Genomic DNA, 16,018 nt, shown 5'->3' with positions numbered 1-16,018 from the left:
AAATTTGCAGTAAAATGCTGCAGTATTGACAACCTGACATTCTATTTAAGGTGGTAGTGTCTACCAAAATAATAATGTGGATGCTGTTTAATTTTGGATTGTTTTCCATTATTATGTGCTACTGTAAGCACACATGCATCTTAAATACTTGTTATTATGGGTTGTTCTGTTTTGTAGAATTTTTAAAAAAATTATTGAGGATTATAGTGAATATGTTGCAACGTGACAAGCTCTGCAGGTTTGTTAGACACTTGAATTGAGCTGTGTCACATATCTTAAGCTCAGACTGAATTATAAAAAATAAGATTTTAGTTTTCATTAATTTTGAAAAAAATCACATTTTATCTTCACAGTAAATACTTTGCTGAAATTTTTCTTCCACCTTGTTTCTAAATAATTAGGCCTTAATTATTTTTCAAATCTTAATCTATATCTTCAGATTATAGAACTGAGAAGAGTCATAAGGCACTATAGGAAGGATGTTGTGAAACTTGAAAGTGTTCAGAAAAGATTTACAAGGATGTTGCCAGGGTTGGAGGATTTAAGCTGTAGGGAGAGGCTGAATAGATTGGGGCTTGGAGCATTCAAGGCTGAGGCATGACCTTTACAGAGGTTTATAAAATCATGATGCGCATGGATAGGGTAAATAGACAAAATGTTTTCCCTAGGATGGGAGAGTTAAAAACAAGAGGACATAGGCTTAAGGTGAGAGGGGAAAGATTTAAAAGGGACTAAAGAGGCAAATTTTCCTGCAGAGATTGGTGCATGTATGGAATGAGCTGTCAAAGGAAGTGGTGGAGGCTAGTACAATTACAGCATTTGAAAGGCATCTGGATGGGTATATGAATAGGAAGGTTTTAGAGGGATATGGGCCAAATGGGACTAGATTTAGCTAGGATATCTGGTCAGCATGGATGAGCTGGACTGAAGAGTCTGTTTCCGTGCTGTACATCTCTCTGACTCTATTTTCTTTCAGTTAATTGTGATGTATGATGAGATCTTGCATAGGAATTATAAAATACTCTTTTTTTTAAACTCAAAACTTGACTGACTGAGCCATCACCTCATTTAAGTTTAAAATGTTTTGATTTCAGTAATTCTGAGTTAGTGTCACAGGGTGAAATGTTGTAATAGGAAGAAACTTGGGATCAATAGGCAAGGTACAAATGAATTTGAAAGAAAATGAGCCAATTTAATCAACAATACAAAATTAATTCTGACATTGATTATATTGATGAGGAGAAAGAAAGTATAAATTGTCAAGACTAAAAGACAATTAGGTGGTAAAAGGAAGTGTAGTATACCAAGCATGGTGAGTTACATTTTAATTATTAAATATTTCAATGTTTTTGTGGCTTAGGCGTAACCATTGAGTATCTCATTGTGTGCACAAGCATCAGTATACCGGTAATGCAGATGAAGTTGAATTTTAATTTGAACTTCAGAAGATCACAACTTAATGGCCAAGTGTTTGAGTATTTGATTCAATCTGCTGTGTCATTTCTACTGAGGTGATTTAAATAATTTCTGTCAAGTTGTGAAGTCGACAGCAAAAGTCTTTAATGATTTTCTAAACAGCAATTTTAGACTCATTTAAGTAAGGCCATCTGACCAGACGAATATTTTCAAGTCCTTACACTGTCGGAATATACTTTTGGTGCTGTATAAATAACCCAGACAATCTCAGTAGTTGTGAACAAAAGTGCACTTCTTAAACATCCATTATTATTTTGTGATTATTATGGAACAATAATTATTGTAATCTCCTCAAATAAGAAACAATACTTGAGCTAAGTCTGACTCTGTTTCTGTTTCACCAAGAATGCAACAAAGACTGGGTCACCCGGGATGCCAACCAAGAATGGGAATCTGAACCATTTTCTTTCTTTCGTGTAGGCCTGAAACCAAAAAAAATTACATTAATTGGCTCCTTACAGAAATTAAGATAGCGGAGGTCAAGAATTGAATCTGGAATCTTCCTGATCTCTGTGGCTCACAAAGTACTGCGTAGTGAATTGTGTACCTAACGGGGGGATTTTTCTGAATAATTATATTCTTCCAATCACACCCTTTGCTCCAAGTTATACAGGTTGTCTTCTGATGGATTCACAAATTGAGAATATAGAAATTTAAGGCCTAATGTGCAATTTACAATTCTTGATTAAAGAAGTTATTCTTGTTTTTTGTTGCAGTATTTAAAATCTATACTTCTATACCCAATAATGTGTTTGTCGAAGCTTTTAGAGTTTACTGTGGTTTATCCTGTTCTTTGCTCCTCATTCTCCCTGCTCTTGGCATCTCTGAATGCTGTATCATGATTGACTGAAAATAATCTCTATTGGTGGCTCATGTTTGAGCAGTCTGTGCGTGTTTCTACTACATGTGAACTGCAATGTTTCAAGAAGGCACTGCCTTCTCAAGGCAGTTGACTATGGGCAAAAAACGCTCATCTCGCCAGCAGTGCCCATATCCCATGAAAGAATAAAGGATGAAAATCGAGTATTGATTCCACTTGAAGCTTTTTGTTAAATTGTGGAACAGTTAGGCTTTGATTTTTGACATATTGAACATGAATCTGCAAAGTAGCCTAGTCACATTACAGGCCAAATAAATTTAGCATCTAATTTTTGTTTTTACCATAAGCAACCCCTGCCTTTTTTTTAAATAAAAGAAAAGCTGTCCTGTAAACGAGGTGTAACTTTGTTAGATACTGCCCACCTGGAAATGAATCTTCCCAATTTTGGGTTTATTGAGCTGATACAAAAATTTTGTTCCAAAAGGCCGATTTGATAAACCGAAAGAACTGAGTGCTAGAAATTAGACGCAAGAGCAGAAACTGCAGAAAAACTCAACAGGTCTGGCAGCGTCAGCAGAGAGAAACCAGAGTTAACGTTTTGATTCCAGAGACCCTTCTTCAGAAATGTTTTGAAGAACCGTCACTGGACCTCAAACATTAACTATGATTTCTTCTCACAGGTGCTGCCGGACCTGCTGAGTTTTTCTCACAATTTCTGTTTTTGTAAGGCAGATTTGTTGAGGAAACTGCTCCAAAACTAATCAAGACTACTTGGAGTTGCTCCAAAGATGAAAAAGAATTTATTTGCCAGGCATTATTTTCCACCCAAGGATACCTATTCAAATAGATGTACCATGAAGCCAAATGAAGTCTGAACCTCCCTATATGAAGAATCTAATTTTAACAGTCTACCTGTTACTAGTGACGTGCATCATTTCCTCTAAGTATATTTTTATTTTTTGTTTCCTTTTCTGCTTGGGAATGAAACAGCTATTGGCCGAGATGATAGCAGAGCCTGCTTTTCTCTCTGAGTATACTATCTTTGCTCTGGAAAGCACCAAATGGCCTAAAGTGCAGAATATTAACGTGGTGAGTCCTCCCACCCTTCCAAACATGCCATGGCAGGGTAGGAGAAGTGTTTAGAAACAGAAGATTGCGCTGCTTGATACTTGCATTATTTCCTCAAAGCCATTTACCACTTAACTGTGAGTTTATCTAGGGGTTTCATTGAAAGATGGCAGAAGCCTATGCCAGCTTTGGAAGCAGAGAACTTGACTTAGAAATAAATGTTTAATTTGCTGATTTATTTATCATTAATTCAAATCATGTTCTGTCTGACAGAAATCCTTTGGTCCAAGTTCTGAACATGTAAACCTCCAAGAAAATAATGAAACCCTTAGATATTCAAAGTTTGCTTTGCTCTAAAGTCCTCACCAAATATTGCTGTCCATAACTGGCTGATGTAACTAATACCTAAATGTGTATTTCACAATATTAAAAACAAACGTTTTCTGCATATTAACAGTCATAGTCTTAGATCCATTATGAATTTTCTCATAAACTTAAGTGAAGTTGTCTCAAGTTGGAATATAGTAGGTTTAAATTGGGTGTTTGCTTTTGCCAACTGAGTGCAGCCTTCAAAAGTAGTAAAAGTAAATAATGTTTAAACATGTAACCGTGTCTGTTGTCATTTAATGACTATCAAATCTACCATCCTCAAAAGCAAGGGCAGCAGATGTGTGGGAATACCACTTCTTGCAAGTTTTGCATGCCATTCTGAATGTAACTATATTGCTTTTACTTTGTTGCTGAATCCAAATCCTAGAACACTCACTCTCTCTTCAATACTGGATCTACCTATACGATGTGGAAAGCAGCAGTTCAAGAAGGTAGTTCATCTTCACTTTCTCAGGAGCACTGGAGATGAGCAACAGGTTTTGCCAGATATGCTAAATACCCAGGAATGGACATTTAAAAAAATGGTTATCAGGAAATACCTCTTCTCAAAAGGTACATTGGAAATCTTGAACTTGCACAACAAAAACCTGTTGTGGCCAGGTCAATTTGAAGCTAAAATAACTCAAAATTGATTTTCATTAGGCGAGCCTTGAAGTTTGTAGAATTATAGTGGCAGGTTAGTTTTGATGTATTTGAATATCAAGACAGTCTTGAGGGACTTGATTTGTTCTCAGCAGTCTTCCTGCCAACTTAATCAGAAAATAAACCTATCCAAGTGACTGGATGTGAGTTTGCTCGCTGAGCTGGAACGTTAATTTTCAGACGTTTCGTCACCATTCTAGGTAACATCATCAGTGAGCCTCCGGTGAAGCGCTGGTGTTATGTCTCGCTTTCTATTTCTATTATCAAATCTTCTCAAAACTCGCTCTCCAAGTGAGTCACTGTGCAAAGCATCCTCAGCAGTGTCTCAAGCAAAAGAAGCAGCTATAACAAGTCATATGATTTCTAGAAAGCCTTGTTTGAAAAAACATTCCAGTATGTAATGAGCCAGACTTTATAAAAGACCTTAAAGTAAGGGAACACTTAGGAGGCAGCGATCATAATATGGTAGAGTTCAGTCTGCCGTTTGAAAGAGAGAAGGCAAAATCGGATGTAATGGTGTTACAGTTAAATAAATGTAATTACAGGGGCACGAGAGAGGAATTGACGAAAATCGACTGGAAGCAGAGCTTAGCGGGGAAGACAGTAGACCAACAATGGCTGGGGTTTCTGGGTGTAATTGAGGACACAGTACAGAGGTTCATCCCAAAGAAAAGAAAGATTATCTGGGGTGGGATTAGACAGCCGTGGCTGACAAAGGAAGTCAGGAAACGTATCAAAGAAAAAGTGACAGCCTATAAAGTGGCCAAGAGCACTGGGAAATCAGAAGATTGGGAAGGCTACAAAAACAGACAGAGGATAACAAAGAGAGCAATAAGGAAGGAGAAGATCAAATATGAAGGTAGGCTAGCTGGTAATGTTAGAAATGACAGTAAAACCTTCTTTCAATACATAAGAAACAAATGAGAGGCAAAAGTAGATATTGGGCCGCTCCAAATTGATGCTGGAAGGCTAGTGATGGGAGATAAGGAAATAGCGGGAGAACTTAACAAGTACTTTGCGTCAGTCTTCACATTGAAAGACATGAGTAGTATGCCAACAATTAAGGAAAGCCAGGGTGCAGAGTTGAGTACGGTAGGCCTTCCAAAAGAGAAAGTGCGAGAAAAGCTAAAAGGTCTAAAAATTGATAAATCTCCTGGCCCCAATGGGCTACATCCTAGAGTTCTGAGGGAGGTGGCTGAGGAAATAGCGGAGGCTTTGGTCGTGATCTTTCAAAAGTCACTGGAGTCAGGGAGAGTCCCAGATGATTGGAAAATTGCTGTTGTAACTCCCTTGTTGAAGAAAGGATCAAGGCAGAAGATGGAAAATTATAGGCCGATTAGCCTAACCTCGGTAGTTGGTAAAATTCTAGAATCCATTGTCAAAGATGAGATTTCTAAATTCCTGGAAGTGCAGGGTCAGATTAAAACAAGTCAGTATGGTTTTAGTAAGGGGAGGTCGTGCCTGACAAATCTGTTAGAATTCTTTGAAGAGGTAACAAGTATGTTAGACCAGGGAAACCCAGTAGATGTTATCTTTCTAGACTTCCAAAAGGCCTTTGATACAGTGCCTTATGGGAGGCTGCTGAGCAAGGTGAGGGCCCATGGTGTTCGAGGTGAGCTACTGGCTTGGATTGAGGATTGACTGTCTAACAGAAGGCAGAGAGTTGGGAAAAAAGGCTCTTTTTTGGAATGGCAATTGGTGACGAGTGGTGTCCCGCAGGGTTCAGTGTTGGGGCCACAGCTGTTCACCTTGTATATTAATGATCTGGATGAAGGGACTGGGGGCATTCTGGCGACGTTTGCTGATGATACGAAGATAGTTGGACAGGCAGGTAGTACTGAGGAGGTGGGGAAGCTGCAGAAAGATTTAGACAGTTTAGGAGACTTGTCCAGGCAATGGCGGCTGAAATTCAATGTGAATAAATGTGAGGTTTTGCACTTTGGAAAAAAGAATACAGGCATGGACTATTTTTTTAAACGGTGAGAAAATTCGCAAATCGGAAGTGCAAAGGGATCTGGGAGTGTTGGTCCAGGATTCTCTAAAGGTTAACTTGCAGGTAGAGTCCGCAATTAAAAAAGCGAATGTAATGTTGTCGTTTAGCTCAAGAGGGTTGGAATATAAAAGCAGTGATGTGCTTCTGAGGCTTTATAAGGCTGTAGTTAGGCCCTATTTAGAGTACTGTGTCCAATTTTGGGCCCCACACCTCAGGAAAGACATACTAGCTCTGGAGCGTGTCCAGCGGAGATTCACACGGATGATCCCTGGAATGGTAGGTTTAACGTATGATGAATGGCTAAGGATCCTGGGATTGTACTCATTAGAGTTTAAAAGGTTGAGGAGAGATCTGATAGAAACTTAGAAGATAATGTACGGCTTAGAAGGGGTGGACGCTAGGAAGTTGTTTCCGTTAGGCTGGGATACTAGGACCCGTGGGCACAGCCTTAAAATTAGAGGGGGTAGATTTAAAACAGAAATGAGACGACATTTCTTCAGCCAGAGAGTGGTGGGCTTGTGGAATTCATTGCCGCAGTGTGCAGTGGAGGCCGGGATGTTGGATGCCTTCAAGGCAGAGATCGACAAATTCTTGATCTCAAAAGGAATCAAGGGCTACGGGGGGGGAGTGCAGGGAAGTGGTGTTGAAATGCCCATCAGCCATGATTTAAATGGCGGAGGGACTTGATGGGCTGAATGGCCTTACTTCCACTCCTATGTCTTATGGTAATCATAGTTAATTTTTTATGTCCACAAAACTGGATGTAAGTTTTAGGATTGTGGAAAAAGGAATGCAAGTCTTCCAAGCGATATTAATTGTTAAGTATCTTTGTATCAGAATGTATATTGTGAGAGCTAAGACCAATGTGTTATTAACCAGTCCAAAACCCCTCAATTACATCAGGAGATACGCTTGCACTTAAATAAGATAAATGTGGTCTAGGCTAAGGTGCTGTGTTCCAGATGTAATTCAATTGGTTATACTACTTGGATTTAAGCAAACACACACACTTTATTCTTATCCTATAATTAAGATACAAACAAAAGAAAAAAGCATTGGAATAACATATCTCTGTTAGAAAACTTAACAGAAAAGTAGATTGTTTAACTACTTAACAGCGACTGTACCAATATAGTAACATTCTGTCGAGACAACCTTGGCAAAAGCAGAGAGAACTCCAGCTTTTAGCTGTAACAGAGAGAAATAACAGCTTCTACTTTCAGCTTCAAGCCCCAACAACTGCTGAAAGCTAAACTACAATCCTGATTCAGTGGGAGCCTGCCTACACCTATTCATGCTGCTTCTGTTGTTCCATCTTTTAAAAAAAACCCAAGGCCTCTCAAGCTGGTTACTTCATTGGCTTGGAAGACACAGCTTGCTGCCTATGACACAAAACGTCTTCAAAAAAAAAGCAGGACAAAATACACCTCTTAAAGCCATAGTATCATCACAATTGGCTATCATGTCCTTTGTGTACACCAGTCAGCTTGGAAGAGCACATACTTTAAAGTTGCACTGGAATTCGTGGAGAAGAAAAGGAGAGCAATGTCAGTATTTGTTGTATTTGTAAGGTGAAGGCGGGGAAAAGGAGGAGGTGGTTCAGTCGTATGGTGAGAGACAGAGAACAATGCTGTGCAACTTAATTCCTGGAATTATCCACAAGGGCACGGCCACAGTATGTAAGTACTACATGTATTTTATGGCAAACTTTTTATTGACAGGCACCGATGGGACCAGGAGTCTGCCATTTGATCAAGTCTTCCTGTTGATGAAGGGGTCCACAATCAGCATAAAAACATACTAAATAATAGAAACGTAATGCTGTTGGAATATGTATCACTGTTTTACTTACAGTACAAATGACTCCAATAAGCATGGTAATAAAGTGTGAAGCTGGATGAACACAGCAGGCCAAGCAGCATTGTGCTCCTGAGATGCTGCTTGGCCTGCTGTGTTCATCCAGCTTCATGCTTTATTATCTTGGATTCTCCAGCATCTGCAGTTCCCATTAACTCAAATAAGCATGCAGCTTTGCCTTAAGCAATATTTTCCAGCTGAGAACCTCTCACTGTCACTGTCAACTGAGTAGTCAGAGATTTCGATAATAAAGTTCTGGTATTTAAGGTACATAATTTTTGCTGGTTTATCAAGAATATCAATTTTTTACATGCCAGTTAAAACAAAGTTTGCTGTATTTGTAATATAAATTAGAAAATGGAAGTTTTGGCTGCAGTATTGCAAAGAATGAACTGTTATACTTGACAGCTTGAAGCAAAAGTGGAAGTATATTATTTGCTCATCGATTAGTCGGATGCATGTAACCTCTACTGAGGCTAGATTTGATACATTTGTGGGACTAGCAGGCACCATGTGCCTTTGGATTAAAGAAAGAGCAGCCGAGTCACAGCAATGAGCACGAAAAGACCCTGAAATGAAGATATAACACAAGCAAAACGCTGCGGTTAGCAGCATGATCTCATCACCCCAGAAACCGAGGGACTTAAGAGAAGGCGAACTCATACCGTCCTTGTTTCCTGGATTCTTACTCCACAGAATCTGTTCATTTTTACCTATATTTTCCACCTCTGATATTACCTTAAAATTGTCTGTTGTGTCCACTCTTCTTTGTGAATGAATGTGTGCATATTTGGATTAAGCAGGGGTGTGGTCTTACTTTGTATATTAGCAATTGATCCATTTTGCTGCTTGTTATTCAATATGTTTATCAGAATAAATATAATTTTTTGTTCATTGATGGAACCTGAGATGTTTTTTTTCTTTTAGATAGTGGTTAATTCAGAGCAAGTTAATCATCTCAGTGGTTAAATTAGTCATGTTTTTCATTTGTAATGACTCATGGAGTGTCAGGCCACGATTTCTAGTGCACAACTTGCCCAGGGTCACTAAGAGCTCACAAGTGGTTGATGTCACTGAATAAATTTTTAAATGACACATCTAGTCACATGCACCAGGAATGTGGAGCACTGCTTAATTCACCACAACCCAACCACTGACGGGGAATCTAAGCCAACCAGGATTCTTACCCAGTATTCATACACTTCTCACATTTGTGGGCTTGGCATTGTTACAAGTCTCAAATCCATACCTTGCATCGTGCACAAATTGGCAGTTGTTCAGCTATGACAGCCCCATCATCCGAGTACATGGAAATTCACGTCTTCACAACTCATAGCAACTCAAGGTCATTTTCCGAGTCTATGGATAATCTTGTATAGAAAGTCAGCAGTTTCGACCAACTATCTTCCTTCATTTATGTTTGGTAGGAGCACCAGGGCAGGCAAAGGCTTATGGAAGACTGGCGTGGAAGGAATGCCTAGTAACTTTTATTAAATTAAGTAACTTTTATGTGTAATATGGGATGATTTAATATCTGCACTTGGTATGGAATATGTATTTTGTATTGCCTTTTATCTTCGTACTATGGCCAAGGGGGTGTTGATCAGGGACGAAAAGGAGTATTAGACTGATGGTAGATTGGATAATTGGAGTTAAGGTCATAGTTATCGCATTGGAAACTGTTCCTTCCAGATAGGTGGCCCCTTTGTGCTAATTCTAAAATGCAGTAACCCTTTCCTGTCTCTGCACTGCTTTCTCATTGTTGTCACCCTCTGTTCTCTACTTCTCAGCTTTTTAGCTTCTTGACAGCTGATGGCAAGGTTGAAAACATGCAATATACAACCTGTGTATTTGAGGGCTCCCCTAGAGTGACACAAGCAACAGGATCATTTTAGGAAATGAGTGATCTCTTCTATCACTTTGTTTGCTGCAGTATATCTCATTGTATACAGGCAAGATGTGGACTGTGAGCCAGTCTCATGAAGTATGTCATCAGAAGATAAGTGCAGCTGGGTGACAATGGCTTTGATTTGACATGATGGCTGGAGCAGCATACTGCTGCAGAACGGACATATTGTGATGACTGCCAGGATACTGGACGTTGACCTGCATGATGTGTCAGCTACGGTCTTTCATCGTCTGCTGATTCATGAAATGTAATACATTTTAGCTGAAGTAGTTTGCAAAATTTATATCCGGTGCATGCAAAGCTGCATGCTTACAGTCAATAGCAACCTTTATCTTTACAAACATGAACTCCACCTGATTCTCTTTGACAAAAAGGAACAAAATGAAGTTGTTGCTAATCATGTATTATTTTCAATTGTCTTTAGCTGTTGAAGAATAACTGGGGTTCTTACGAGCACCTAGAAGTAGTTATATTCTAAGGCTAAGGTTGTTGTGTTAGAAGGTAATATATGCCTGAAATGTATCTTTAAATAAATTTAAAAAGTGTAAAGAATGGCTCCAGTTCTATCCTTTGTGACTGGCTTTGTAGAATTGATGTTACCTCTCTTTTGAAGAGGTTCACTGTGACCTTTATGCAATTTGCAGGTTGTTGCTATTATTTCCAGCAGGAGCCTGGAAGCAGCCAAATACATTTATGCTGACTGATACCTCCACAGTTCATGGTATTGTTCCTTTCCTTGTTCTGAAATTAGAGTTCGAGCTACACTAATTAGAATGATTAATTTATTGACAGAGTTAGGTGATTAATTTATTGGTGTCACTTGTACTGAGATATAGTGAAAATGTCGCTTGCTGCACAGATAAATCATAACATACAAAGTACGTCACAGTAGCAGAACAGAGTGCAAAATACAGTGTTACAGACACAAAGAAGGTGCAGAGAGAGAAATCAGAATTAACATTTGGGAGATCCATTCAACAGCAGGGAAGAAGTTGATCTGGAATCCAGGCGTATGAGTAGTCAACCTTTGTATATTTTCTGCCCAGGATGGTGGAAGAGAGTAAAACCTGGGTGGGAGGAAATTTTTGTTATGTTGGTTGCTTTTCTGAGGCAGCAGGAATTATAAATGGTGTCAACTGTTGGAAGGCTGGTTTGGGTGACTGGGCAGTGTTCCAGACCCTCTTGTGTTTTGCAGTCTTGTGAAGAGAGGTTGCCATGTGCTGCATCCTGATAGTTGCATCACAGCCTATAAAAATTGCTAGGAGTCCTTGTGGATGTGCCAACTGTCTTTAGCGTCCTGACGATATAGAGACTTTGTGCTTTCTTGATTGTCATTTTGACATGAGTGGACCAGGACAGATTATTTAGTGCTGACTTCCTCAGTGAAGTGAAGATGTCTCAAACATTGGTTAGTGATTAATTCAGGGAAGCAACTTGATCTCTGAATGATCTAGATACGTTGATTGTGTGCCTATTCATGAATCTTTGTGGGGAAAAAGGGAAGTGATATTTGATCAGGGTAGCTGTTATGATACGAAATGGTTTTGACACACCCTATCTCAGCATAAATTTTGCACAAAGCAGATGGCTTGAGACCCTATTCATCAAGTTGTCAGTGCAATTTGCATTGTAGCACTATGCGTTATATTGATGAGCAGTGTGCTGCAATCCTCATCAATGCCTTCAGTGCCTCTGGGCATAACTGTTCCAGTACACTTCTGGCTGGTTTTCCACATCCTACACCCCTAAATTTGAAGTTATTCAAGGCTGATGTCTTAGCTTGCAGTAACTCACCACAAGCAATGTTTTGATTTTACTATACATAGTTGTTTTCAAGCCCCTTTAGGTCGTTGCCCCTCCTGATCTCTTGAATATCTTCCAAGCCCAACACCCTCTGAGATATTTATTATCCTCTAAGTCTGGCCATTTATGAATTCCCAATCATAATCGCTCCACCATTGATGGCTGTATCTTGACTTTCCTGGGAATCAAGATTTGGAATACCCTCCTGACATCTTTCTATCAATTTTCCTCCCGCATAGCTTTTAAAACCCCCCCCTCTTTGATCAGGGTTTTTGGTCATTAGACCCAATAATTTATACCAACCCCAGACCAGACTGAAAATCAACATCACAAGAGAACCAGATTACTTCATAAGAGAATAAAGTCACGGGATTCCATAGTTTTGAACAAACAACAGCAGCAACATGCAGTTGTGGAATGTCTAGGTGGGGTTTCAATATTTTAATGTTGTATCAACTTCAAACCAGATGGAATTTGGGCAACGCCAGGTAAGATGTGAGCTGGAGCTTTTTTGAGGGAGAGAGACAAAAGTTTGGAAGACTAAAAGACACTTAAAATTCTCAGTTGACCTATTTGCACTCTATCATCACATTCTTCACTGCACAGACTTCTATTGGTCACTCCTATTGTCAGTAAAACTAATCAAGACTTTGTAATAACAAACTGTAGAGCTGGATGAACACAGCAGGCCAAGCAGCATCTTCGGAGCACAAGAGCTGACGTTTCGGTTCGAGGCCCGAAACGCCAGCTTTTGCGCTCCTAAGATGCTGCTTGGCCTGCTGTGTTCATCCAGCTCTACAGTTTGTTATCTTGGATTCTCCAGCATCTGCACTTCCTATTATCTCCAAGACTTGGTAATGTTTTGCATTGCAGTCCGACTGTTACTTAGCTGCACCTTTGCCTTACCCAAATCCAGATGTAGATCCACTGATAGACAACCACAAGCACTGACATATGTATGAACTTCCGTGTATTCACATTATCTTTCTCAGATTTCCATACTATTTTCCTCATTATTTTTAAACAACAGTTTCATAAATTTGTGCATTTACAGGACTCTTTCATTTTCATAACTGTGGGCCAGTATATAGTATGAAAATGTAATTTAATCTCTCTCACTATTAGCACAAACATAGATTGTTAATTGTGCATAAAATCATCTTGTAACTGTTGTTATAACGGCATTACATAATGTGAGCCATATGTATTACAATATGTATTTCTTCCTCTGTGCCCCCTGTGATAAGCTGAGAACAACAAAAATATGCAATCAGAAGCTGAATATTTTCTGTTTCACGTCAAATAAATCTACTTGTAATTGCAGTGCTTTTGCACATTTCCAAGCACAGCATTTATTTTCAAAACTTAGTTGTTGCGGGGGACGGTGTGGGGCAGTGGAGATGGTGTATTCAAGGTTGAAGCTTCACCTAAAACTCCTAATATCCTGTCTGAACTTCATCTGCCTTCCTACTGCCTTTCTAAAATTAAGTATGATTTCCATGTGTTTATGTTATGTTTTGTGATCATTTGTGGGGAGAGTTAATAAATTAATTACCAGGAATGAAACAGCGTTCAACGTAATGTTGAAGCAAGCTGAAAAGAGCAGGGAGGAAAACAAAAAGGAAAGATAACAAAAGGAATGAAGTGCATTCAGATAATTTACATAATCATGTAATTAGTTATTGGAGCATCATCCTGGCTTTGTGAAACAAGCATGGTAATCTGTGAGAAAATATAAATCTGAATATAGATATATTTTAGGGATTAAAACATCATTGTACTGTATTTTGATCGGTGATATTCCCTCTGGTGGTCCAAGTATTTACCATGAATAATGATGAAGAAATAATTTAAAACACCAGGGATATGCTTCAAGTTTCGGGCAGCAAAAAATATGTTTGCTGGACTTAAAGCAGATAAGGTCAAAAAGTGATCTAACACACATTTTTAAACTGATGGAAGAGTTTGATAGAGTAGATAGATAAATTAATGATATGCAACAAGGAATGTACTGTAGCCAAAATTGTAGACAACACAAAAATAGATACAAGGCCGGGGTGCGAGAGGGAAACAAACAGTCTGTAGATAGAAATTATTAGGTTAATGAAGTGAGCAAAAAAGTTGGCAAATGGACTAAATTCAGGAAAAATGTGAAATTGTTCACTTTGGAAGGGAGAACCAAAGAACAGAAGATGGTTTAAATGGAGAAAAGCAACAGAAAGCTACAACACAGATGGTTTTGGGCGTACTTGTATAGGAAACGAGCAAGCATACAGGTGCAGCAGATAATCAAGAAGACAAACAGAATATTGGCCCTTATTTCAAGGGGGTTGGAGTATAAAAGTAGGGAAGTGTTATTGCAAAGGTATAAAGTGCGGGTGAGACCATATAGAGTGGTGTGAGCAATTGTGCTCCCCTTATTTAAGAAAAGAAATTATTCCATTGAAGGCAATTCAGAGGAAGTTCACTAGGATAATCGCTGGGGTGGTGTTATTGTCTTACGAGTAAAGGTTGGAACTCAACTCACTGGAGTTTAAAAGAGTGAGAGGTGATCTGATTGAAACACGTAGGATTCATAAGGGGCTTGAGGGGGTAAATGTTGATAGATGTTTATCCTCATAGGATAGCCTAGAACCATAGGGCAAAGTTTCAGAATAAAGGGCTGCCAATTTAAGACTTTTATGAGAAGCAGTTTCTTCTCTGAGAAGGTTTGGAACCTGGCCCCAGCAGCTGTGGGGGCAGCATCCTTGTGTATATTTAAGGCTGAGAATCTTGCTCAGTCAGGGAAATCAGGGTTGTGGGGAAATGCAGGAACGTGAATGGGAAGAATGTCAAATTAGTCATGATCCAATTGAATGGCAGAGCAAACCCAAGGTGGGCAAGCAACCTACTCCTGTTCCTATTTCTTATGGACTTAGAGCGAAAAAATCTCTCTGATCAATGGATCGATATAGAACTCAGATTTATAATTAGTGACAAAAGATCAGAGTGAGTATCAGGGAAATGAGAATTTTTCACAAAATTTTTGAGAACAGAATGCTCTCAATGAGAAGGCAATGGAAGCTGATTCCTGAAATAATTTGAAAGGAGCTATTTGCAGATAGGATGAGGAATTTACAGGATTATAGGCTTAAGAAAAACTGGAATGAAGTGCTTTTCCAAAGAAGCTGAACAGGTATAACAAGCATAATGACCCCTTACTGTGTTAAAAGCTTTCATCATCCTGTGAAGATAGACCTTTTGGAGGTCCAAGTCATTGATGATGTCATGCTTGACAGAGATTTAAATTTCCAGTGTAGGACGTTTATAGTGTGTTATTTAACAAAACCTGAGAGTTTCTCAGTCATAGCTGACCTTGGTAAATCTGTACCTTAAATGATTCAGTTTCTAATTAAATTACATACTGATGGCATATGTGTTGTAAAGCGAGCATTTGCTTCCTTGAGGTGAGATTGAGCTGTTTTATCCTTGTGGTGGAGGTATGTTTATTGTGCTTCTCGAAAAGAATTTTCAAGATTTTGATTCGTAACAATGAAAGAACAATATAGAATTCAGTGCCTGGGTGGTATGTAATGGAGGTGAACTTGGACCTCGTGGCTTCCTGGGAGCAGTAAATGTTGCATATTTGTGAGATTCTGTCATAAGCTTCGTGAGTTGCCACAGGATGTTTCGTAAATGACACAAGTCAGCTATGGTACTGTGGTGGTGGAGCGATTGAATGTTAAAAGTGGTGGATGCTGTGCAGTAAACTTTTTCCAGGATGTGTGCTGAACTTTGAGTGTTAGTTAAACTGCTCTCATCCAGGCACATGTAACATATTACACCATATTGCAAATGATTTTGTGGAATCTGGAGCTGAGTTATTCGCATCAGAGTTCTTGGCCTTGGATGTGGCTCAGAACTAGATTACTTGTAAGCCCGGTCTAGCTATCTTTCCAGTAAATGATAACGCTAAAGATTATGGTGTGAGATTGTGAATGGTAATTTATTTACTTGTAAAGAAAAGATAATTCGATTCTCTGTGGTTAGAAATTATCATTGCTTGATCCCTATTGCGACA

General features: G+C 39.0%; 1 protein-coding gene across 2 annotated transcripts in view; it reads left to right on the top strand.

Moving 5' to 3' along the window:
• Nucleotides 1–16,018, top strand: part of golga4 (golgin A4) — a 160,801-nt gene that overhangs the window by 16,917 nt on the left and 127,866 nt on the right. The window contains exon 3 of one of the 2 annotated variants that reach the window (XM_048528965.2): nucleotides 3,287–3,385. The exons of the other annotated variant lie outside the window; for it this stretch is intronic. Within the exon in view, the coding sequence (XP_048384922.1) occupies nucleotides 3,287–3,385 (99 nt within the window). The remainder of the gene's footprint in view (nucleotides 1–3,286; nucleotides 3,386–16,018) is intronic. 2 annotated transcript variants of the gene reach the window in all.

This window comes from Stegostoma tigrinum, chromosome 5 (genome assembly GCF_030684315.1).
Source record: "Stegostoma tigrinum isolate sSteTig4 chromosome 5, sSteTig4.hap1, whole genome shotgun sequence".
Classification (NCBI taxonomy): domain Eukaryota; kingdom Metazoa; phylum Chordata; class Chondrichthyes; order Orectolobiformes; family Stegostomatidae; genus Stegostoma; species Stegostoma tigrinum.
This window is presented reverse-complemented; position numbering and strand designations above follow the sequence as displayed.